General features: G+C 41.6%; 2 protein-coding genes across 3 annotated transcripts in view; both read right to left on the bottom strand.

Moving 5' to 3' along the window:
- Positions 1–854: 854 nt before the first annotated feature.
- Positions 855–6,969, bottom strand: alkbh5 (alkB homolog 5, RNA demethylase; the record flags this gene model as incomplete). Of its 2 annotated transcripts, XM_083976110.1 has the most annotated exons (5): positions 855–2,607; positions 4,651–4,773; positions 4,876–4,956; positions 5,406–6,185; positions 6,676–6,969. In XM_083976110.1, the coding sequence occupies 5 exons, from the start codon at positions 6,735–6,737 to the stop codon at positions 2,442–2,444; spliced, it is 1,212 nt and encodes a 403-aa protein (XP_083832236.1). In that variant the 3' UTR covers positions 855–2,441. The 2 variants fall into 2 exon arrangements, with proteins under 2 accessions (XP_083832236.1, XP_083832237.1); XM_083976111.1 differs by lacking the exon at positions 6,676–6,969 and having other exon boundaries at positions 5,406–6,196.
- Positions 6,970–9,894: 2,925 nt separating this feature from the next.
- The window catches only part of myo15ab (myosin XVAb), a gene marked incomplete at both ends in the record, with an annotated part of 60,394 nt that continues 44,381 nt past the window's right edge, over positions 9,895–25,907 (bottom strand). Inside the window, 27 exons of the mRNA XM_083975978.1 lie at positions 9,895–9,996; positions 10,116–10,256; positions 10,435–10,568; positions 11,328–11,461; positions 12,653–12,786; positions 12,882–13,042; positions 14,725–14,821; positions 14,926–15,003; positions 16,558–16,652; positions 16,759–16,889; positions 17,013–17,095; positions 17,279–17,352; positions 17,476–17,548; positions 17,664–17,733; positions 18,973–19,091; positions 19,204–19,409; positions 21,276–21,350; positions 21,461–21,572; positions 21,803–21,944; positions 22,993–23,111; positions 23,212–23,327; positions 23,484–23,559; positions 23,802–23,861; positions 23,964–24,079; positions 25,135–25,246; positions 25,366–25,459; positions 25,771–25,831. Of these exons, the coding sequence (XP_083832104.1) occupies positions 9,895–9,996; positions 10,116–10,256; positions 10,435–10,568; positions 11,328–11,461; positions 12,653–12,786; positions 12,882–13,042; positions 14,725–14,821; positions 14,926–15,003; positions 16,558–16,652; positions 16,759–16,889; positions 17,013–17,095; positions 17,279–17,352; positions 17,476–17,548; positions 17,664–17,733; positions 18,973–19,091; positions 19,204–19,409; positions 21,276–21,350; positions 21,461–21,572; positions 21,803–21,944; positions 22,993–23,111; positions 23,212–23,327; positions 23,484–23,559; positions 23,802–23,861; positions 23,964–24,079; positions 25,135–25,246; positions 25,366–25,459; positions 25,771–25,831 (2,915 nt within the window). The remainder of the gene's footprint in view (positions 9,997–10,115; positions 10,257–10,434; positions 10,569–11,327; positions 11,462–12,652; positions 12,787–12,881; positions 13,043–14,724; positions 14,822–14,925; positions 15,004–16,557; positions 16,653–16,758; positions 16,890–17,012; positions 17,096–17,278; positions 17,353–17,475; positions 17,549–17,663; positions 17,734–18,972; positions 19,092–19,203; positions 19,410–21,275; positions 21,351–21,460; positions 21,573–21,802; positions 21,945–22,992; positions 23,112–23,211; positions 23,328–23,483; positions 23,560–23,801; positions 23,862–23,963; positions 24,080–25,134; positions 25,247–25,365; positions 25,460–25,770; positions 25,832–25,907) is intronic.

Below are 25,907 nucleotides of genomic sequence, written 5' to 3'. Positions count from 1 at the left end.
AGAAAACATTTTAAGAGATTATTTTGAGGGAAACTGGAGTTTCTTGCTGTTTTTTTTTGTTTTCTTTGCTTTTTTATGCACTTATCTCATACATCTTTCAACATTTTTCTTTAAATATAAAATGTATTATCTTTGGAGAAATTCAAATTACTTATGTAGATCCAAAAGCTCCACAAAAACAACTTAATAGATTCTTTTTTTGTGCAACTGTTGCTTTTAAAGGGTCAATAATGACCTATGAACTGAGCCCTGAGTCCAAACATGATGCAATGTATCTATATTTTTCCTTTCTACATATCCAGAACCTAAGCTGTGATGCTTTGTAGCTAAAGCATCTATAGTATCTATTCATTTATTTTTAATATCATATTCATATTTTATTCAAGACTCAAAATCAAGTCTTTATATTAATGTGAAACTATTCCACCTTTCATCTATATACAGTATATTTCCATTGGGACTGTGCCATTGAACATATTTAAAAGAATACAATATGCAGATGAAATATTTACCTCCAGTGAGGGAATATCATAATGTAAATTGAATACAAACTGTCTTGATGTCATGATATGATGCAGTAAACTAATGCAACTTGCTGTAATAATTAATATTCATCAATAAAGGAAAATTAACAGTAGGAACTGTTTGCAAAGTTTTACTCAGTGAGTGGAGGAAATTGATTCCTGAAATCTGTGATTGATTTGTAAACACCAGACAGAAAACCAGCCACATACCAGACATAATATAGAGTTTCTACTCTACTTGATGCGGATTCGTTCTTTATCTGAGGGCAACTGGACAAACTTTGTCCTTTGTTTTAGGGAAATTATACCAGAAAAATGAACAAAAAACATAACCGTCCAGTTTGTCACATCTTTCTTATTCACCCTCTGTAAATAAGTTACAGTGATCAGATGAAGCAGCTGCAGCAATTAGCAGGTGGTGACGGAGCATCAAATGTTGCTGCTGGCAGTGGAGGAAAATCCCTGGTGTGTTGTTCCTGTGCCTGATCGGTGAACAGCGAGCCCGGTAGAGCGATAACTGTGCTGTAATGTCTGGTAAATAGACTCTGCAGAAGCAATTTCAGTTTTATTCCAATCAGTCAGCACCGTTTGAGTCAAAAATGTGACCGTTAAAACCCTTTAAACCACCTAACGTGCCATGACTGCCCACAAAGTCTGTGTCCACTCTGCCAAATAAGACTCCAGTGATTTGATTTTTCATTACTTTTGACTTTTTTTTTTTTTTACCATGTTGAAGATCACAACTATAACAGAAGTTCAGAAAACCATGAAAAGCCCGTTTTTAAAAAGTAATTTCTCCTCTGAACAGAAGTTATTTTTGTTCGTGCGCGTCTCCAGACGGACCTAGCCTTCAGCTAATGAGTACCTGCGACCTGTGACCGGGGTGAAGAAACAAATTTATCTGTGTTTACACAGCAAACCACAAGGACAAACACGTCTGGAAATTGAGTTTCTTCTGAGCCACGTGTTCAGGCCAAAGTTAAACAAGAACTAATAGGGTTGTTATGGCTCAAATTAAGTCCGGACTGACCCAAATATCACCCATTTTGAATGAGGAAAAAATTAGATTTAATAGAGAACAGCAATAACATGGCGTGTCATTATGTAAGGTCAAGCAACTTCAGACTGAAACAAGAGTGTAAAACAAGGCCTGAGTATTTCACCACTCCGTACTGCATCAGTTTACTTGATACACCGTATTATGACCTTCACCATGTGGAGATACGTGGTTGAATCAAATCGTAACACACAGAAGAGCATGATTAATCATCATCATCATCATCATCGGGCCAGAGAGGCTGAAGTGAACAAACAGCAAAGATCTGGGATGGCACAGTAAAAGTATGGGATTCAGAAATGTAGGTGCAACAAAAAAATAAAAGGTCTCATTCTGCATAAAAGTTCCCCCAATCAAAGGCTATACAAACGTATTGTACATTATAACAAGTTAGATTACAGCTCGGGTTTTCTTTTGTACAAGTCCATAAGTACATCTTCCTTTTAAGCTCTTCACGTCTGTACATCTTGGTTACAAAAAATACATGCCGTTTTGAAGTATCTATGAACATGGAAACAAACAAAACAAAACAAAAATGTTTAATTTAAGGTAACAGAGCAGTTTTAACAACAGACTCTAAGTGTAGTAAGTAACTTGAGGTTCTATACTGTGCAGCGGAGACGCCAGCTTCGTCTGCCAAAAAAACAAATATACACTCAAACCGATCCAGACTCAAAAACCAAAAAAAAAAAATGCAGACGGTGTGATGTCTGTGCTCCCTGCGCCCACACAGAAACTGGAGCGGGAAAATGACTTGACGTCTGATCAAAGAATGGTACGATATTGAAATACATAAAAGAACGGGTATATCTATACGTGTGTGTGTGTACATGTGTGTGTGTGTGTGAGTGTTGTAGTGCTCAATGACGTCTCATTTTGACTTTGCGTCCTGAACTCTCCCGGTGTTTGTCGTAGTCCTGACCGCGTCTCCAGTAGTTCTCCGAGCTGCTGCTGTGACGACGGTGACGGGAGGAGGAGATCGATGGATGTCTGTTCTCCTCTTTATCCATCTCCAGAACCCGCGGCCTGTCGGGGACGGACAGAGACACGTCGAGTCAGAGCTGAATCATCACTTGTCACATGTCGACCGTTTCTGCATTCCTCTGTTCAGTTTTGCTGCTAATGTTGATTATGTTGTTGTCATGGCCACCCACAGTGTTTTGAATGAGTCAAAGGGATAGTCCAACATTTTGGCAAATTGGCCCATTGTCATAATCCCTATAGTCTTAGCAGTAGGTTCGTTACCTTTAATTGTCGGTGCAAGCTTTTTTAAAACGGTGGAGCAGAGCCGTGAGCTGCTCAGAGCTACGCTACGGAGGCTAATGGGATTTCTTGGTTTCCCTCATAAAACTCATCAAATACACAATCCAACAACTCCAAAACGCTCTGGTGGACAAGTTGTGACCTGCACTTTCACCACGCTATGAGATAATAACAGAACGATAGGAGACCGAGGCAAATGCAGAGACTGCTTGCTGAAATCAGCGGTTTTGTTTTTTTCACCCGCTGTTGTGCGTTCCTGTCGGGGGGAGTTTTTCAGCAAGCAGTCTCTGTGTTTACCTTTAAAACAACTCTGTCTCGTATCGTTCTGTTATTATCTCATAGTGTGGTGAATGTGCAGGTCACAACTTGTCCACGAAAGTGTTTTGGAGTTGTTGGATTGTGTATTTGATGAGTTTGATGAAGGAAACCAAGAAATCCCATTAGCCTCCGTAGCGTAGCTCTGAGCAGCTCGCAGCTCTGCCATTATTAAAAAATAGCTTGCTCCGACAATTAAAGGTAACAAACCTACTCCTAAAACTATAGCAGGGTTTCCCGCAGCGCTTTCCTGTTAAGGCAGCCGCCTTAACATAGGACCGCCGCCTAAACTAACGTCTTCAAAAAAAAAAAGGAGCGACCCCCCCCCCCCCCCCCCCCCCCCCCCCCCCCCGTTGGACGGTCGTTCCGTTCATTCATCTCCGCATACCGCATCCTCACACACACAGCGCGCGCATGCTTAACAACAGTGCCTGGTTGAAACTTAATAATAACAAAATAACGATAGAGACAGAACAATATATTTATCGAAAATGGGCCCATTAACAAGTGTGGGTAGCGGAGATTCATCCACATTAACGTGAGACTTTTTTATAACTGAATAGAAACTCCTCGTTGTCCCTTTAACTAACAAATTTTCTGGGGGAAACACTGTATAGGGATTATGGCAAAATGTTGAACTATCCCTTTAATAACAGTGGTTTGAGTTCGTTTGACAAGCGTTTAAAATACTTTTTTTTAGCTTTTCAGGATCTATTTTGTGTCACACTGAGGAACTCAATGGTGATGATTTGGAAAACAGAAACGACCACATCCACACATGTTTTTTTTTGTCACTCTACAGCTGCATGATGTCATTTCTTTTCACAAGCCTATATGTTGCTATGATTATTTTCGTGCCGTCCAGTGAAATTTCATTGTCGGGTCTGTGACTGAAATACTTATAGAACAAAAAACCATACTGGGATATCTTTAGTGGTAAACAGACGTGGATCAGAGTCTCTGGTAACCAACACCTGATTCACTAGATCCAAACTATATTCAGGTTGATCGGGTCCAGGTAGTGTCCCAGTCTAACTATGGAGTTTTTAACTCTGTATATGACAAATACCAGAAGTGCACTTAGTTATGATCAACGTCAATGGAGAAAATGTGTTTTTGGAGTGTGTGTGTGTGTGCATCATTAACTAGAGATACATCATCTATCAGCCAGTCTTGGTGTCCACTCTCTATTTGTTCGATTTGGTTTGTTTGTGTTGAACATTTCTGGATAAATTCTCATCATTTTTGACCCTATTCAAGACTGGGATGATGTGAGATCTTTCATTCATGCACATTGAGTAAGTTCCCCCCCAAAAAAATACCCACAGATCCTGGATCAAATATCAAACTACAGGCAAGAAATGAGACAAAGGGCCTGCACACCGCTGGGAGCTGTCAGTATCCTTTCTGTGTGGATCATTTCTCTGATTCTTCTTGCCTTTATATTTTTATATGTGACCCATGAATACACACCGGCGGTCTATACTGTACCTGTGAGCAGCATCGGGATCTGCTCTGCGATGAGAGCGTTTGGCTTTCAGAGGCGCGGGTCTCTCTGCAGGAGAAGAGCTTAGAGGGCTGTCGGAGTCCAGTCGAGGAGCGTCGGGTCTGGTCCTGCCAAACACAGGAGAAGAAGAAACACATGAGTTAGTGCTTTTAAAGACTTCGTAAAAAAAACTGCCAGATGGTACGGATTACAGTATGCTGCTGACTCACTTTCTTAGGATGATGACAGCACGCCGTTCCTTGATGTCTTGGGGCCTGATACAATGGGTGATGTCATCTGCAGCGTACCCACTGAAAGACAGAGAGAGAGAATAAAGAAAAGACAAAAAACTTAAAGCCCCAGTATGTAACTTTTTTATTAGCAAAAATCAATGCTTTCATAAAAAATGCTTTCACTTAAGTCGAATCACATCGGCATACAAATGAAAGCTTTCTCGTACCTTAGAATGAGTTGTTACAAGTCCTTAAAATACATAAGGGGGGGTGCTGAACCGAGGCTGCCATGTTGCATCGCCATTTTTTATGTTCAGTGGCAACATGACCACAGAAACTCTAGGCTCGGGAGAAAGTTTTCATGCAGCATCTCTCTGTCTGACGTCTGCCCGATTTCACGTGAATGCAACATCAAGAATACACCGCTAGATGGGGGTAATTCCTACCTATTATACCTTTAAGTGACAACAACTTTAGGGTTAAAATGCTGCAGAACAAACAACAGTTGTATAATAAGTCAGACTCACCTGAGCACCGTGACGCTGCCTCTCCTCACAGGCAGCACAAACACCGGCTCCGACACCCGGATCGGCTTGAACTGGAAGCGGCAGCCGAAGCAGAGTGCGCTGTCGCTGAAGAAGGACACCGAGACGATGGGCCGTGCGAAGATGTGCAATGGATCCACGTGTGACACTATGCAACCACCTGGCTGGTAATCATTGATGACGGCGCTGTTGACGAACCCTTCCGGGATCACGCCGTTGGCCACCAGCCGCTTGATCACCAGGTCGTGCACCCAGCTCGGGATCTCATCCACCTCCCCTTTGCGGTACAGCCTCTCCTGCCCCGGTCCTCGCTTCTCCAGCTGCGCTCCGTACGTGTAGCCCTCCCCGAAGAAGTACTTGTTGCGGAGGGGCGCCCGGTCCACGGTGTGCTCCCGGTAATGTCCAGCCTCTCCGTTGGCCACCACCTCGTCGATCTTCCCCTCGATCAGGCCGCACTCCTCCGGCGTGAAGATGTTCTTCTGCAGGATGCTGCTCCTCACCCGCCGGGCCTCCTGCTCCCGGAGCTCCGAGCTGTCATCGCTGTAGTAGGACTCGCACACGCCGCCGCCGTCGTCGCCGCAGACTTCGCCGCCGCCGCCGTCGTCGTCGCCGTCGGACTCCCGGTGCTTTCGCTTTCGGCCTTTCCCACCGCTGCTGCCGTTGCTCGTCCCGTCCACGTATTTAGTATTATTATTCTTATTATTAAACTCGTCTCTGTGTGGTGTCATGGACTTCAGCTTCTCCCTCAGGTCAGAGTATCCGCTGGATGCCATGTCAGCCCCCCCACCACCACCAAAAAAAATACAACAATATGACCGGTGTTGGTGTTGTTATTACTGTTCTTGTGCTCCTATAGTTCATAGATAACACGTATTATCAGCGCTGCGTGTCAACACTGGCTCGGGTTAATGTGATTGAGCGGACTTGGTTGTCAAATTCTAGTAAATGGTGTAGATGGATATTGCTAGGTAACGGGCGGTCAAAAGTAGCTAGCTTTAGCCACGTAGCTCCGCTGTCGCTCTCTGTGTGCGTGTGTGTGTCTGTGTGTGTGGCTGCTCGTATAAACAAACAGCACCGCGGCGTGAAACTTACACAGCTGTGGGTGTCACTGCCCGGGTGATTATAAAACAGAGAGCAGAGCTGTTGTGACAAACAAACACTGCGTCAACATCATCAGCAACAACACCACCAAAACCAAAACCACCACCACACTGGGAGCTAGCCGAGCTGCTAGTTAGCCGCTAGTAACTACTAGCCTGGCTTGGTCTGTCCGTCGCCGCCTGGAAACACCGACAATGATCCACGCAGCAACATTTCACGTGTCACCGCGGCTTTTCCTTTTTCCACCAAACCTCGCTGCTGCTGAAAGTTTTTCTTTTCTTTTTTTTTTCCACGGCGGCTTCTTCTTCCTCTTCTTTTTAGGAGTTCAGGAAAAACATTGTTGTCCTCGGCCGACGGCGGCTAGTTTTACACCGTGACCAGCATCATCACCATCATGACCCGCCGTCTCCAAGAAGAAAATAGCTGAAAATAAACTCGTGTAACCTGCCAGAGCTTCTGCGCATGCGCATTGGGTTCAAGACTTCCCCCAGTTAGGGGGGCGGGGCTTGTGCTGCGTTCAGGACAACTCGGAACTCTGATGAATCTCCCGAGTTGAAAACTGTGACCTACGACTTCACCACGACCAGATTAACCAAAAACATGGCGGACCGGGACAAAGTGCTTCATCTAAAAGGCATAAAAACATTTTAAAATTGTCTCCAACTTTCCCCCGAGTGGGAGCTCCGACTTGAGGTGTCGTTTGATTGCACTTTTTAAAATAAGAGGTAGGATAGTTCCGAGTTGTCTCGAACGCAGCACTACGACGTGGTCCCGACGTCCATAGGAGGACACATGATATACCCCAGTTTGGACTCTGGAGGGGCACAGACAGACGAGACTGCTAATTTTGTCCCACTAACCTCTTATCTACCTCCTTAAAGTTCACACCGAAGAAACAAGTGGCTGTGGTTTGTCTACATTAGGCTAATAACTAATATTACCAAATTTTAGCTTCTCAAATGAGAGACGTTGCTGCTTTTATCATCATAAGTTTATTTTGCACTTTTGTTTGAGCACCACTAAAGGTCTTATGGGGAAGTCTTAATGGGTAGTTTTTGCACTATTTAATAATAGTTAGATGTTGCAACCCTACTGCACAGACCCAAGGTGATGACACTGTGATATGACAATAGCCTACATCATAACTAATAATTACAAAGTCAAACTAAACTTTATTGCCATTTCAACCATGCACTGTCACACATGTGGCAGAATGAAAAAAAAAGACATTTCCCAAATAAAAGGGACTTAAAAGTGCTGGACAATGATGCAATAAAAATGACTAAGAAGAACTGACAAATATGTTGTACAGTGTTGTGTCCCTTCATTTAGACATAGCAGGTGTGTTTTACTGGTTTGACACAAATCAGTGTCAGGTCAGATTTCAGCCACAGGAAGTTACAAGTTGAATCTTGAACTTTCCCTTTGCTCATCTTTTACCATTTAGACGTGTTCAGTAGGTGTCTCACAGTCAAGTCAGTCATTTAGCCAGTAAAAGTTCACATTACTCCTGTTCAAACGTGAATTTTCAAATATGACTTATCTGTAAACATAGAATAAAGGCATGTATTAAAAGAATATTAAATACATGTTTTGAGCAATTGATTAAAATTTCATATATTGACATATTCGGTACCAGCCAGAGTCTGTTGAGCCCATAAAAATGTAGGTAAGCTGATGTTACTATGTCCTTCCCAAAGCCTTCATTGCCATAATATGTTTATTGACATTATATAGAGAAGCATCCAAAGTCTGGCAAGTGTGTTTGTGTGTGTGTCGCGTGTTGTATTTATATAAAACCTTTATTTATTCTCGAAAGACATTGAGGTTACCCTCATTTTCAATGTCGTCGAGTTGACAAGCTCATTAAAAAACATTGACAATGATTACGAACAAACAATATATACATTTGAGTATTTGAATTTGTATTTGTGTGTTATATTTACATTATAGAGAAAATTATGCGAACAGCATCTAGATATTTTGTAATATTTACAAATGTAAATAAAGTCTCATGTCTGTCTGTACTGGATTTCTTTCACACATTAATTTTCCACTTTTTTCTCATAAACACTGCATATTGAAATCATTTTATTTCCACACTGCTCGACTGTGTCATCATACATGTTGTGTCATCATGTTGCAGTGCTGCGTCTCCACTGAGTGACATATTCTGATCCAAGACTTTATACTGTATGTGGTGATGGAAGAAGCACTCAGATCTTTTTCTTATATGTTACATATGTTGCAATATCACAGTGTAGTAGACATATTCTGTCCTTTTTTCAAAACTGTAGCACAAGTACAAAAGCATCAAGAAAGTACTCATTAAACAGAATAATGTTTTATAACTAGAGACTATCATTAATGCACTAATCTGCCTAAGGCAGTAAATGTTGGGCACATTTCAACCCCTTTATATACAGATGGGCAACTTGTAAACTCACCAACTGAGAGCAATAAAGTCTCATTTTAACCAACAATAATATATGGCAATTTATCAGTTTATCATATTTATCTGACTCTGCAATATACCTTAACCAAACAAATGTGAAGTAAAAATCTTCTTAACTAATTGGTTAATCTTCCTAATATCCTGCTGTTTTCTGGCATTTTGTTAGTGATTAATTAGATTGTCACCTGAAAAAAATAACCAATAACGATCACCAGCCCACCTGATATACTAATAATAAAAATAAAAATAAATATATATCATGAACTTTTTTGGATTTTGATTATAGCATCAACACCTGTTAACACATAAAATGGTGTTGTAATGTCATCTTATCATTCGTTATTTAATTATTTTTTTTTTTAAATAAATGATCACAGTGGTGCTCATGTCTCTCCCTCTAAAATTGCTTATTTTATTTTGATAAAATATTTTGTACAAAATAAGCAAGTTGATACATATATATAGCATAATGTTTTACAGTCGACATTCATATGTTTTACAGTCGACAGTCATAGAAAAACAAATAAAAAAAACAACACATGGGTTATAAAACATTGTATGACAAGGCACCGGCCTGTGAAGCCTCCTCATGGTTCATTAACAACTTCTACATGTGAAATACACAAAAACAAAAGAAAACAAAAATACAGCAGTAAAAATCAAAGTATCAAGTATCAAGTTAAAGAGAAAAAATAACATATTTGTGGTTTGTCGGCAGCATTTTGCTCAGTTAATATAGAACAACAATCAAATGCACTTATGGATATAATATTAGTGTAATATTATTATTATTAACACCTGAAGGCAAGAAGAGGTAGGCTATTATTACAGGTTTGATCTACATGTGTGTGTGTGTGTGTGTGTGTGTGTGTGTGTGTGTGTGTGTGTGTGTGTGTGTGTGTGTGTGTGTGTGTGTTATAACATGGTGATTTCACTGGGTGGCAGGGTGAGCCTCTTCTCCCGCACCGACATCATGTTTTCCACCTGCATGGCGATGACTCGACACAGCTCCAGGCCCTGTGTGTGCACAAACACACCGGCATGATCAGACACACAGGCAACGCCACCAATAAAAAAAATGGTTACGTACGTATTCGTGTGTGTCCTTGTGTGTGTGTCTGTTGTTTGCGTAATACCTGCTCCAGCTGCAGCTGAATGACCCGCTGCGTGTTCATGTCCCCCAGGCTCAGGTCCACGTACGGGTAGCTGGTTCCCGCGGTGGGCCTCTGGGTGCGGCTGGACTGCACCTCCACCAGGGGGACCACCACCATGGGCTCCTGCACCACAGAGCCCAAACATTACAACACACACACACACACACACACACCTCTGCTTGGGCGCTCATGTTTCAGTCACGACGAGCTGAGTCATATCAGTGCTTGGCGATAGCGTCTGTACATGTATATGTATATGTGTGTGTGTGTGTGTGTGTGTGTGTGTGTGGGGTCTCCTTACATGTGTATTTTTGTGCAGGAAGTGGAGACCGTGTTGATTGACAGCAACGATACAGGGGGCGTAGAAGGTGGTGGAGCTGCTGCTGTGGATGTAGAAGAACGAGGAGCCGAACATGGGGAACGCGCTGACCAGACCTGCACACACACACACACACACACACACACACATACACAATATATATATAACAAACATGAGAGATCACAGTCAGTTTTTTTATTGTGCGACAGGAGGCGCCACAGGAACGGGACAAATAAAAATTGACCTTATTAAAAGGACACACAGGCATGAAGACGTGTGTGTGTGTGTGACATCACCTGTTGAACCTGGTTATCTATTTATATCGCACACCAATAAAATGAAAATGTCCCTGTGTGTCAGTCAATGAATCTATCACACACAACAGTAATCCTGTCTCTCTCTCTATCATGGTGGTTTAATGAATGGTTTATGTTTATTTGCACCTTTCATTCACAAAATGCAACTCAAGGAGCATGAAAGAGATTGATACTGTAGATCGATTAATTGATTTAAGGACATTAATTTTAGGATATCTTGTTGAACTTAATAGAAACAGCTCATTTAAGTCGCTGAGAGTTTGTTCTATGTTGTTCTATATTTATATCCATCTTCGTGTCTTATTGGAAACCCTTGGAAACTTAGCTGGTTCTATTAAATTAAATCTAGAAAAACACTTTTAAAAGACAATACTACATTTAAAAAAAAATGGTGTTAGGTATTTCTTTAGTTGGATTAGGTAAAAAACAACAACACTTTCTTCTTTCTTCTTTTCTCAAAATTTCAAGTAAATCAACATCTATCGTACAACATATCATAGTATGTCCTGTATATGTATGAAAGTTCATGTACAGAGAGAGAAGATGTGAGACTCTCACCCAGAAACTGTGCTCTGGCCTGGTGCGGATTCAGGGTCTGTACTTGCTGCATGTGCTGCGTCACCATGGTAACCCACTGCTGGGGTGGCTGCTTTTTGAACAGAGGCGGGGCGATGTACTCCGATAACTCGTGTCTGGAGAGGAGAGAGAGAGAGACGGGAACACAATCTATAAGATAAACGCCAACTCTGCTTCGCTCACTGATTTCCAGTATTTCTCAAAACTGTTTTTCCAGGACTGTGTGTGTGTGTGTGTGTGTGTGGGTGGACACACTGATAACAGCAGTAAGAGCAAGAAACACCATGAGAGTTGACAAAGTAAAAAAAAAAAAAGTCATCAGCTGAAATTTCGTACTTCTGCAGCAGATAAAAGTAAAAATCCTTCACTTTTAGTTTTAGTCACAAACCTACTCATAAAATCTATCATCTGCATCACTTTAAACATTTAATAAGACCTGTTTCTTTTCATTTATCAAGGTTGCAACCCTCTATGTCTTTCTATCTTTTATTAATATCTCTTTCACTTGTTTACATTGTATAATTTTATGGTCATTTCTTCTCATTCTTGTGTGAAGATATATTAATATATTAAAGGGATAGTTCAACATTTTGGTAAATTGTCCCATTGCCATAATCCCTGTAGTTTTAGCAGTAGGTTTGTTACCTTTAATTGTCGGTGCAAGCTATTTTTAGAACGGAGGAGCAGAGCCACGAGCTGCTCAGAGCTACGCTACGGAGGCTCATGGGATTTCTTGGTTTCCCTCATCAAACTCATCAAATACACAATCCAACAACTCCAAAACGCTCTGGTGGACAAGTTGTGACCTGCACATTCACCACGCTATGAGATAATAACAGAACGTTACGAGACAGAGTTGTTTTAGAGGGAAATTCATGCAAAACCGCTGATTCATGTTCGTTCATGTCGAGGGCAGTTTTTCAGCAAGCAGTCTCTGAATTTACCTCTCTGAGCAGCTCACGGCTCTGCTCCGCCGTTCTAAAAATAGCTTGCACCGACAATTAAAGGTAATGAACCTACAAACCTAGTCCTAAAACTATAGGGATTATGGCAATGGGCCAATTTGCCAAAATGTTGAACTATCCCTTACATTTCATTGTATAAAAAGGAGCGTTGATATAACGTTGCACTGGATGTTTGATTTTCCTTCGCTCAATAAAAAGTATTTGATGATAAAATGTATTAATATCTATTTTTTCCATGTGTGGTGAACGGGGAGTTATGGGACTGTGTTATCAGTGTCTCCGCTTCACGGCCGAGACAAACACACTGAGACAAACACACTGAGACATGTTTGCTGCGCTCACATGCTGGGGATGAAGATGACGTCTTTGGCTCGGTGCTGCAGAGCTGCCAGTTTGGTGATCTGGTGGAACTGCTGGTCGCTCACTTTTCCTTGTGGCAGCACATTGAGGAGACCTTTACGGTAGTCGGGCAAGATCTGCACATACACACACATATGAGCTAGTCAGACAACAGATAAAGTGCTTTTGTGTGTGTGTGTGTGTGTGTGTGTGAAAAGTCCATGTGCTGTACCTGGTTATAATGCATCGCCACACAGAGCTCGTTGTCAAACTTGAGCGGCTGAGTCCAGACGACTCGTCTGGACCAGAAGCTGTAGTTGGTGTCGACGACCTCGGCCTCCGTCGCAACGTCCAGGATGTACTCGTTTTTGTTCAGAGGACGCACACTCTGACCTGGACGCACACACAAAATATAAGAGGATTTATCACACAACAATTTGAACGTGATAATTACTCAGATTAGGGCTGACACAATCATGAAATTTTATTTGACAATAATTGCGATTAACGATTTAATTGTCTTTTTCTGACCATTTTATGCCACAATTACAGTATAAGTGTAAACATAGTTTAATAATACACATACACCTGATGAGGAAGACCTTGCAACTAAATCCATGATACTAATGTTAATAGATGTTCATCGAAATGCAGCCGTTGAACATTAGAAATTAAGTGCCTTCGAGATAAACAGTTTATGGCTCCACTGATGTGTCATTAAACCAAAGCAAAAGAAGAGGGCGCAATGTGATGATGTCATTAAAAGAGCACCTGTCAAACCTCAAATGGTGGAAAATGACGAGTAAATAGTGATGGAAATATGAAATATTATATATGCAAAATAATTGCAATCAGCTCAAATAATTGCGATCAGATTGTAATGTAATAACTGTGACAGGACTAACTCAGATGAATGACCTCATGTTTGTTACTATGCGGGATCGTCAGTCAAGGTCAGTATCTGAACAAAAGTGACGACACAGAACAAACTACTGACATACAAACTATGGAAAGTCATGTTAATATTTGTGTAACCGCATGTTGTGTGACCTGCTGTGTTTCTGAATAACATAGACGCCGGAGCAGCTGACAGCTGTTATCATGTGGAGATATTTAATGCTAAAGAAGGGGGAAAAAAACAACAACAACAACAGCATCCAAAGTGTGTTGACTGAGAGAAATGAGCGCTGCGGCGCTGACGCACTGCAAACCTGATACAGCAGAAGGAGCTGAAGTGTCATGCAGAGGATTAGGACAAAGAACAATAGGAACAATCAAAGAAAAAAAAAAAAAAAGCAGCAGGAACAAACTCAGTTGGAAGAAACGATGAAGCTCCAGCAGGTTTCTGCATTTATTCACTTGATGTAAACGTTTGTGTGTGTGCATTATGTCTTTCTATAATCACGTCTGAACCCATCATAGGAGTCGTGTGGGCTCTTGTCATTTGTCTTTTATTGTTCCCGAGGTTGTTAACTGTGTGTTTTATGTGTTTGTGGTTTATATATATTGAGCTTTCTATAGTTTTATGTATTTTATAGTGTTTTTACTCTGTGTTTTTATTTTTTATTTCATTCACTCTGCAGCCCTTTGGTGAAATTGTTGTTGTGAAATGTGCCTCATAAATAAATCTATCTATCTATCTATCTATCTATCTATCTATCTATCTATCTATCTATCTATCTATCTATCTATCTATCTATCTATCTATCTATCTATCTATCTATCTATCTATCTATCTATCTATCTATCTATCTATCTATCTATCTACAAAGTGCATATGAACGCCACATTACGTAACTCGTTAGTGTGTAATAGAGAGCTGGGTTGTCACTGACAGAGACTGGGTGCTGTGGTATCAGTGTGAGGGATCTCTCATTATGTTGTCAGCACCACCAGGACTCATGAACATGACTGAGTGACTTTTGGCCCACAGCTACGAACCAGTGAACAGAGCCGTGAAGAGGATCTGCTGCTGCTTCTCTGCCAGGGAACAGCGAGAGAAGATGAACTTTGTGCACGAACACGACAATTATCTCCCGACAGAGAGGGAGCACACTGCATGTCTGTAAGCACACCTCTGTTGGTGACTAAAAATATGGCGTACTCCTCCATGGCCTCCAGCCGGTGTAAACCCATCTCATAGCACAGCTCCTCAATCACCTCCAGGGCGACCTGGAAAAACACGAGCACACACACACACACACATGAGTTCATGAGGATCCAGCTCTCCTCATAAAGTAAACTTCACTGATGATGAACAGTAGCTCAACACCCACGGAGCAGGTTTTGATTTTCACGTGGCGTTCGATGCCTCCGGGAAACAGGAACAGCTGACGTTTTGAACTGCGTCCCGCCTGCGGAGGAAACAGACACACACACACGCTCATGTAACGTATAGATTGTACATATACAGAGGAAATGTTGAAATACGGCATCTGAATACATCAAAACCTTCATACACAGTGTGTAACATCTGAGTATAAGCACAGCTACTGCCTGTGTTTTAAGATTTTACACAAAATCTATCAGTTTTTTTTTAATATGATGCATTTTTATAGATTAAATTACACAGATAGATGTTAAAGGACAAAGATGGAGATTTCCTATTGTTTCCTTATTGTCAGGAAGAACTATGAAAAGAACAAAATGAATGAATGTATTAATTTTCTCTCTGTCTTTGAGCCCCGAGCCGACTGCTTCCTCCCTAAGAATAATTTTTCCTCATTTCCTAAAAACAGCTGGACACTAAAGACGCACACGGCGTATTTATTTTGCAGACTATTTCCAGGCTGTGTGGCTCCGCACAAAGAGAGAACATGTCACCCAGTGTTGCGTATTCTCGGCAACACTGTGACTCATTGATGTGTTTTTAATGGCTTTAGGACGACAATGGAGCTCTATGGCACAGAGGAATAAGCTAAATCAGGCTTTGGATGCAGAGACAATAGTTGTTAGGAGAATTAATTTATTGTTGGATTCGGTCTTTTCATGGGATTTGTCTGCAGTGGGGGAAACAAACAAACAAAACATCATCAGCTTTATCCTGAAAAATGAGCTCCAATTCGATCAGCTACAACACTCATTTGCTGCTTAATGGTGATATCATAACATAATATACAGATTAAACAAAACACTCAATGTGGTTATTCTGTATAGTGAGTGCCTTTCACATCTGATACTGGATGTTATGTTCACTGACCATTAGTGTTTCGGTCAAGACCAGTTAACTCGAGATCAAGTCAAGACCAAGACGAGACTTTGAGGGGGTCGAGACAGAGCCAAGGTCTGTACATTTCAGTGCCAGTACTCATAATTATCATGAGATTGATATTTACATTATTCCTCAGCTAAAAATAAAAGATAATTGTATATAAAATCTAAATTTAATTGGAACAAAGTTTGGATTAAACAGAAGAACGCAGCACAGAAAAGTATTCTATACAGTATCTTTCGTTATCTTTATTCTATTCTATTGTATATACTGTAAATCCTAAATTGTATATCGTGCATATTTTTTGCACAAAAATATTTATTTATTTATTCTATTTCATTAAAAATGTTATTTTATCTCTACCTTTTACTAGTTTTTGTACCTTTTGTGTCTGCACCCGACACCATGTCAAGTTCCTGGTGCTGTAAACTGACCTTGACTGCTCTTGGCAATAAAAACATTTCTAAATCTGATTCTGATGGTTACACAAGCCGAAACTTTTGTAGAAAAATTATTAATTATCTTAAAGTTATTGAATTACATTACATAAACCAAAGTGAGTGAGCGACAGAGAGACATTTGTAGTTAAAAAAAGATATCACTGCAGCTCGGGTCTTGATGGTCTTGAAAAAAAATCGAGTCCAGCTTGACCGAGATCGAGACCAAGACCTTGAAAATGTACCGTGACACTACTGACCATCATGGCCTTCAGCTCCATGCTGTTGGGTGGAACGATGCGTCCTCCGTACTGAAACGTCTTCTTCAGGTTCTGCTCGCACGCTTTAGCGATACCTGATTTAAAAAAACAAAACACATCTCATGTTAGGTTCTTTGGTGAAGTGCATAACAGATTTACACCTGATGATATTGTATGTGTGTGTGTGTGTGTGTGTTTCACCTTGATACTGCACCCCGGCGCTGCGTGAGGCCTGCTGCAGGTTTTTGAGTAGGAAGGGTTTGAGGACTTCAGAGCAGCGATGGTACGCACTCAGGACGTACAGCAGCCTCCAGCCTCGTTGGCAACTATCGCTGTGCAAAACAACAACAAATCGCAGGCTCAGAGGAGGGAAGGTGTGTGTGTGTGTGTGTGTGTGTGTGTGTGTGTGTGTGTGTGTGTGTGTGTGTGTTTTGCGGCAGGTAGTGTACACTTACGGTTTGGAGCTGGTGTTCGCTGTAAGCTGTTTGAGGAGCTGGCAGTAAGCCTCATCCCTCATCAAGGTGAACTCTCCTATGAGCTGAGGAAGACACACACACACACACACACACACACACACACACACACACACACACACACACACACACACACACACACACACACACACACACACACACACACACACACATTAATTAGAAGACTGTCAAAGAGAAAAAAAGCCTTCAGAATAAGTGTGTGTGTGTGTGTGCGTGTGGGGACTTACCTTGAGGAATGTGCTGACCACTTCCTGCTCTGTGAGTCCCCTCAACGGCGAATCGCCCATGAAACGCATCACCGCTGCACAAAACACACAACCAGGAACACACACACACACACACACAGGAGTCAACCGTTTGTTTCACACTCTGAGGGCGACTCGCAGCCCAGATGTGGTAACAGCAGCAGCAGGAGAGAACTTACACAGGAAGAGATCGGCCGCCACTCTGTTCATGGCTGCATCGGTGAACTCGATGAGAGACTCAGTCAGAGGCGTCTGAGACGGAGAAAAATCAGATTATTAGCAATTTAACTGGGTCAATAACTGATATGGGTCAATAACTGATTTATCTGAGAAGACACATGTTCAATCAGTACAAAACTAAAGGCACCTTCGAGAACTTTATCATCTCCATCGGCTCCCTCGAGTCTCTGTTCTTGCTTTTGCTCTTTAAGGAATCTCTGAAATCAAAACGAGAACCAGCCACAAAGTGAAGTGATAAGAAGTAAAAACTCCTGCAATTAAATATTAATCAAATAAAAGAATGAAACTGAAACAAATTATGTAAATCACAGAACAAACCGCTCCAATAAAACTGTGTAAAGTTCAATAAGGAAGAATCTTTACGTCTCTTTCATTCATTATTCTCTCTCCCTGTCTCACCTTACTCCTTAACCAATCAGATTTCACTACGATCAACTAGCTGATCAAGTTGTAGCTGGTCTGCATGGAGATGATTTTAACTATTTTATATATCGTGGAGCAGTTTAATCCGTTCTGTGAAGATGAATACTATTTTAGAAACCAATTACGTTTGATATAAAATGTTTAAAGGGATAGTTCAACATTTTGGCAAATTGGCCCATTGCCATAATCCCTATAGTTTTAGCAGTAGGTTCATTACCTTTAATAATACATGCAAAACCGCAGTTTTTCAGCAAGCAGTCTCTGCATTTACCTCTAAAACAGCTCTGTCTCCTAACATTACATTATTATCTCACAGCGTGGTGAATGTGCAGGTCACAACTTGTCCACCAGAGTGTTTTGAAGTTGTTGGATTATTATGTATTTGATGAGTTTGATGAGGGAAACCAAGAAATCCCATGAGCCTCCGTAGCGTAGCTCTGAGCAGCTCGTGGCTCTGCTCCGCCGTTCTAAAAATAGCTTGCACCAACAATTAAAGGTAACGAACCTACTGCTATGACTATAGGGATTATGACAATGGGCCAATTTGCCAAAATGTTGAACTATCCCTTTAATCTGCAAAATAAGTATTATTAAAGTTAAATATTCCACTCCCTTGTGTAAAAAGTAGCATGAAACTGAAAAATAAAAGGAAGCATAAAATTATATTTTGGATATGGAAATGTCATCATCTACAAAATGTTGTGTCACATTTTACTTTTAAACAATAAAACTGCAGCTGCTGTGATTTTAATATTGCACTTGGCCGTATTACTCCATCTTCCTCCCACATAATCCAGAGACATGCACATGAATTAATTGGTGACTTTAAAATTGCCTGTGGATGTGAATGTGACCTCCCTGAGCCGCTGCATTAATAAGTGGTACAGACAGTGGATGGAAGGACTTACTGCCATACTGCAAATTCGATTATATGTGAATTAATTTTGCAGCCCTATGTAGAAAATGTGCTTCATTACTCTCCACTGCCTGTCTCTTCTTTGTTGTTGTCTCACCCCTTCCCGCTGGGCCGCTGTCTGAAATACTTCTTGGCGAACACCACCATGTCATATCTGGTGTCCTGCAGCGTCCTCTCATCCAGATCCCCGTCAGAGAAGCCGTCCAGAGAAACTTTCTGAAAGGAGACAAAAAAAGAAAAAAGAAAAGAAAGAAAGGTTGACGGGAGAAAACAACCTGACACCTGCTTCACTTTGACTGACGGACCAAGAGAGGAAACACCTGCGCACCTCAATCGTTTGATCTATCTCGTGTGCAGCCATGGTGGACGCCACGGCGACAGCGACGGCTGACGACACGGCAAACTGCCCGGCTCCTCCGCGCGGCTCCGTCGTACGGTCCAGTGGCAGCGACAGGAAGTCAGGGGGAGCGACGGGGTGGACGCACTCGGCCGGGAACGCACCGGAGCGTCCGAACACGGCGCCAAACTTCCAGCCTGACACACACACACACACACACAGACACACACACACACAGAGCAGAGGGATTACAACACGCAGGTGCACAAACACACACCTGGTTGTGTTGTTGTGACCTACAGGGCAGTCGCAACGGGCTCGCGACTGGAAGGTCATCGGTTCCATCTCCGGATTACATCTGGGTGGGAGAAGTGAAAGAGCAGCACTTCTCCAGCCTTCGCCAACGCCGCTGTGGCGCCCTTGAGCAAGGCCCTTAACCCCGACTCATTACCAGTGGAGCCAGAGGTCGGACTGTGGCAGCCTCCAGGTGTGTGCGTGCGTGTATATGTGTGTGTGATCGGTGCGCTCCAGTTAAAGCAAAAGCTGCCTCTGAGTGAAAACACCCAGAATGAATAAAGGTTAAACAACAGAGCTTTAAGTCCTGATCGCTATCGGCCCGTCTCTCTCGGAGCAGGTGGCCGCTTCATTTAAAGTCAGATCATTATCGTCACACTCTTCTTTCTTATTTACACGACCCAACTCCCCTGCACAGCTTCACTGATAACCTGCCACATAATGCAGCCAGCGGTTTAATTATAGATACTATACCCATGGCTATTCCTGTCACTTGTGACGACATCGTATTGACTTACATTAATTCCCTGAAGGGTAACCCCTAATTAGCTACGGCCTCTACATGCTTAATCCCTCCAACTCCACCTTGGTGCACCACTATACTTGGAGCTAAAAATGCTAAACCAAAGCATTAACCTTTTAAAGATTAAAGCAGCACTCATGGATATGTTTATATTAAAGGGATAGTTCAACATTTTGGCAAATTGGCCCATTGCCATAATCGCTATACGCATAGCAGTAGGTTCGTTACCTTTAATTGTCGGTGCAAGCTATTTTTAGAACGGCGGAGCAGAGCCGCGAGCTGCTCAGAGCTACTCTACGGAGGCTCATAGGATTTTTTGGTTTCTCTCATCAAACTCATCAAATACACAATCCAACAACTCCATAACACTCTGGTGGACAAGTTGTGACCTGCACATTCACCACGCTATGAGATAATAAATAATGTAACGTTACAAGACTGAGTTGTTTTGTTGTGACCAATCACAGCCATACAGACCGCATTGGATGTAATTGATCAATTTCTTGCAGGCCTGCAGCCGCTAGAGAGAATGGATTTTTTTTCGTTCCTTTTGCTCCTCACATTGTGTAGGTCGTACTGTTGGGCCATAACCACCATCTGAATGATGTTAATACATCGACCATAGCTTTAACAAATACTTACATGAATAAAAGTTTTCTCTTGCTCAGATTTTGATTTCATATGTTGCCTTTTTATTAAGGTAATGATGATAACAGAGATGAATGATGTATGACGGATCAAAACTCAAACCACCTGAGTATCTGGTGCTTTGTGAGGTTCATTTGAAGGTATTTTTGAAAGAAATAACACAAATGACACAATAAATTATAAATATATATGCAGGTGCACTTTCATTTGGGTTCCTGTGTTATCCAGTATCTGTCTGACGTGACTTCGCCTCATGTGTGACACTTTTTCATCTTTTATGTCCTCAAGACGTGGCACGAATCAATATTTTTCAAATTGCATCGCCATCCTCCATCTGGAAAATAATTTTCTGATACAATATTGTATTTAAAGAGCGCCGCAGGCAGTGTCAACATCGCTGCACCCATTTCTCCTTGACGTAAAATACTACCACACCTCCGGGGCGCGCAGACACAGACCAGGTTAGTAAATCTCTCAAAGCTGTCAGCTTGAATTGTCGCCCTGTTTATTCTGGGGCCTCGGCCGTGACGCTAACACCTGGTTACTGCATGCAAGACACATGATGATGACTGATGGGATTGTAAATCAGGCCACTCACCAAAGTCTTGAGTGTCTCTCTTCAGCTCCTCCAAAAACACCACCTTCTTCCTCACCACACACCCGTAGCTGTAACCTGGAACACACACACACACACACACACACACAGCAAAACACACACTCTTAAATTAAAGATTCACTATGAGATAAGAGGATTCGATTCCCACCACTTGTACAGTGTGTCACCTTTCTCCAGCCCGTCCATAACCTGCAGCCTGATGACGTCGCCTTTATGGAAGTTGAGCATCGAGTGCTCGTCCGTCACGAAGTTACGTTCGGCGATCACGTAGTCCGAGTCCTAAGAGGACGAAAGAAGCGGCGTTGCATGTGACATGAGGTTTCAGCTGCAGAAAGTATTTCCTCTTTCACAGGAAATACTTTCTGAGATCTTCCAGAAAAAAGCATGTTGGGAGGATTTTACCTTTTTATTTCCCCCAGGCTAGACTAAATTAGAGCTACAATTTGTTCTTTAGACGTTTTATTTTAGTATGGATATAAGAAGTGTGTGTGTGTGTGTGTGTGCTGTACCCGTTTGATCTCATTGATGAACGTGTCTATCAGGTGTTTGACTTGCGGCGCCTTGGCTGAGAAGAGTATCAGCTTCTCGTTGGTCAGGTTGAACTCCAGCATGTTCTCAGACGGGATGGTCACAAACAAGATGTCTGCATAGCTGAAATAACAAAACACAGTGTGGTGGCACACACACATAAATGTAAATAAACAAAAACACAAGAGTTTTCTCTCATAAAACTGGTTTAGGTAAATTCAACCTTATTGGAAATATACAGTTGTGCACAAGAATTTGAACGTATTTGGTGACTATTATGTGTAATATGGTTTCTGAAATGAATACATACAGTTGCATTTCGAAAGAAAGAAAGACACAAAAACATGGAAGGAAAGAAAGAAAGAAAGAAAGAAAGAAAGAAAGAAAGAAAGAAAGAAAGAAAGAAAGAAAGAAAGAAAGAAAGAAAGAAACCAACCAGTTGATTAAAGTCTATTTAACTGGGGATGAGAATTAATTATTTATTAAGAGCCACTATTCTTCCTTTTTTAATTTAAAATCTGATCACTCATCATCAGTGCTGCACGGTACAATACCAGCTGCCGCTTAAATTGACTTTTCCATTTCAAAGACATTTCATTTCTTTCCTTTCAGACTGATAATCAGTTTGCAAAGCTGCAAGTTTGATATTTTATTTAATTGTGTGTGGAGACGTTTATAGTTTGACTGACAGCTGAGACAGGATGGATGGATGGATGGATGGATGGATGGATAGTAGGCAAACTGTTACATTTTGAAATAGTGTATAATATTGGTGTTGATATTAAGCCAATGCAATTAGAAAGGGGCAGGTACTATAAGTCTTTCTTCATCCTGCTCCTTTTCATTTATGGTGATTATGTGTACGTCATGTAAATATGTGCAACCGTGTGAAGTACGTAAACCAAAAAAAATAAATCAAAATGAAATGAAATATGTTTCTTACATACTGTATATGTCTTTTTTCTGTGTACAGACACAGATAGATATAGATACATTACAGATCAGTCTAAATGATAAAAGATGAGCAGGAGAGCAGGAGTTGTAACTTCCAAGTCTGAAATCTCACCTGACCTGACACAGCTTTGTTTCAAACCAGTAATACACACCTACTGTATGTGGTGGTGATAACAACAGAAATGTTAACACACACTTCCAGACAAACAGCACATACGTGTACGGTCGCAGGACTCTGAAGTAGTCTGGAGCTGCTGCGCTGCTCTTCACCGTCTTCAACAGTTTAATCCCACTGTGAGACACTGAGAGCACCTGCACACCTGTTCCCACACTACCCTGCACACACACACACACATGTAAACATAGAGAAGGTTGATTAAGAAGAAAAAAACACACACACAAAGTAACACACTCAGTAATTATTTCCCTCCCTCACCGAGGCAGGGAAAAGCCGGGAGAAGTAGATTTCCCAGGTTTCCCTGGCGGCGGTTACGATTGTTTTCTTCACATGCTCCTCCACCGGGTCCATGTTCTGTTGAACCCCGTGTTTAGCTGTCAGTCACACAAACACACACACACACACATGTGAGCTCATGAATGTCAAGGAGATGTGTTTGGATTAGAGCAGTGAATAATAAAAAATATTTAAAAAAAACAGAAACAGAAAAAGAAAAAGAAAAATCTCTCCAGGAAGAACAGACAGACTACCGAAAAGAGCTTTCATTTTCTGCCTTTCATCCCGGGTGATGCGAACACAGGCCTCTGACAGAGTGTCATTCACTATCTGTGGGAGAGAGCAGAGCGGAGCGGAGGAGAGGAGATGTTAGAAATAATTTTGTTTGATCTGTCGATGATTTTTTCAGTTGTCAGAAATATCAAAAATGTGGAGCACCATTTATGAGAGGCATAAAGGTGCAATGAATTAACAAATGTGTTTGATTCAAAGATATAAACGCATATATATTCATACATCAACATCATATACGTCCATACATTCACCCTACTTTAATGAATGAGTGAAGTGACCTGTTTGAAGATGAGATCCAGCACCACAGGATTGTTGAAGCTGTCTTTAGGATAGAAAACCTGTCAAAGAAAAAAAAAAAGAAAACACTCAAATATATTATAATATATATTTATGCTTTTTTTTTTTAGGTCTGTGTATTTGTGTGTGTAGTTTGTACACACCTCCTTCCTGAGGTAGAGTCTCCAGGAGACGTTGGTGTAGGTGTAGTGCTCGTCGTTGGCGCTCTGATGAAGCTGCGTCTGGATGGTCTCCGTCTCCACCGGCAGCTCACGAGAAACTGCAACACATCGCATCACATGACATCACATACACACTGTGGTTTCAGGCAAATAGCACTGTGTTACACCCAGTGAAATAACTTCATAAGATTCAGTATAGGAACAGAACAACAAACCCTCCAAATATCATGTATAAAGGACTATACTGTATGTATTATATATTCTTTTATCCGAATGCAGTGGTCGGTGTGTTTTTTAGTTGATCTATAATAAAGTTCCATTTGAATAAAGCTGCATATTTGCCCATTATTGAACACTTGTCCCTTTGAAGGGGAACTATGCAAGTTCTCCTGCATTTCACTGTTTTGCTTCCCTCCGCCAGCCAGCCATGTGCATTTGTTTTTAACAAAGCCGGCGAGAAAGCAATCAATGGAGCGTATATTGTGTAGGCTATATTTGTGTAGTCTAATCTTTCATAAACAAGAGATTATGGATTTCACAGGGCGTGTTTGTGTTGTGGTGTCGCTGAGACGAAAGATGGGACACCAGGTCGGAGGAGCTGATCTTACAAGGTTGGTTTTCGGCCAAGAGACGCTACGTGGAAGACAGAAAGCCTCCATCCTCCCTCATTTAAGTCATTTAGCACCATCACAATTACTCTGAAGCAATTTAATAAATTAATAATTTAAATTTGATAAAAGTAAAAATCTTGTATTGTTCCTCTTTAAGGTACATATGAGCAAATAAAAAACAAATATCAAATGAAAAACAAAAATGAATTTAATAAAAGTGACTTATTGTGATTAACTATGGACATTTATGTGATTAATTATGATTAAATACTTTCTTCTGGCAGGCCCTATTGTGACACATTTTACCTTTATCATTTCTATCCAAGTTATTTTGGGGGCTGTTTTTGCCTTTATTCCGATGTCACAGAGAGAAAGAGAGTGAATGTGAGTGAGGGGATGATGAAGGTCGAAGGGCTGCAGGTCGATCTCTAACCCGTGAACTCTGTAGTTCAGACTGGACCTCGGTGGCGTGTGATCCACCAGGTCAACTACCGAGATACAGCTGTGGTCTCCCCGTTCAGGTGGCGTGTGTGAGTCCGTACCTGGAGGCGGTCTGGGGAGAGGACGATCAGGAACTTTGGTCTTCGGACTCTTGGTGGGTTTGACTCCGACCTCCTTCGTGGCAGAAGGTGTCGTAGCAACAGGACGCCTGGGCTGAAAACAAACAACAGCTGTTATATGTCCAGATATTAATATTTGACTGTGTGTTGTTGCATTGTTTAGGCGTGTGTGTGTGTGTGTGTGTGTGTGTGTGTGTGTGTGTGTGTGTGTACCTGTGGAGCAGGAGGGTTGTCCATCTGGGGTTTGAGGATCTGCAAAGCTTCATCACGAGCTGTTTGCTTCTTCTTAAACTTCCCCTCCGGTCTCCTAAACACAGACACACACACACACGGTGTCGACGCTGCACATCACGCGGTCTGCTGCAGGATTTTACAGCGACACATGTGAAACCTTTGTGTGTTTGTGTTTGTGTGTAAATAAAATCACACTGCAACGATGACACCACAGTCTGTATCTGTTGGTGGTTTGCTGCCGTCGTCGTGTGAACAGTTAAGTCTGTGACCGAAGATAGAATCAACTGCTGCGTCGTGTTTACAAGCAGAAATCCACTGAGCTGACTCCTCATCTGTGTGTGTGTGTGTGTGTGTGTGTGTGCGTGTGTGTGTGTAAAACCTCACCTCTTGCCCGGTGGCAGTGGGTCTGGTGGAGGAGGTGGGGAGTTGTACCGTTTGATGATATCTGTAAAATATAATATGTGATAATGTGAACGTGAACTTCTCTTTCACTGTTTTATATCAACGAATATTAACTCATG

Source organism: Trachurus trachurus, assembly GCF_905171665.1.
Source record: "Trachurus trachurus genome assembly, chromosome: 1".
NCBI lineage: Eukaryota > Metazoa > Chordata > Actinopteri > Carangiformes > Carangidae > Trachurus > Trachurus trachurus.
The sequence above is the reverse complement of the archived record's forward strand: the minus strand, read 5'-3'. Positions and strand labels throughout refer to the sequence as shown.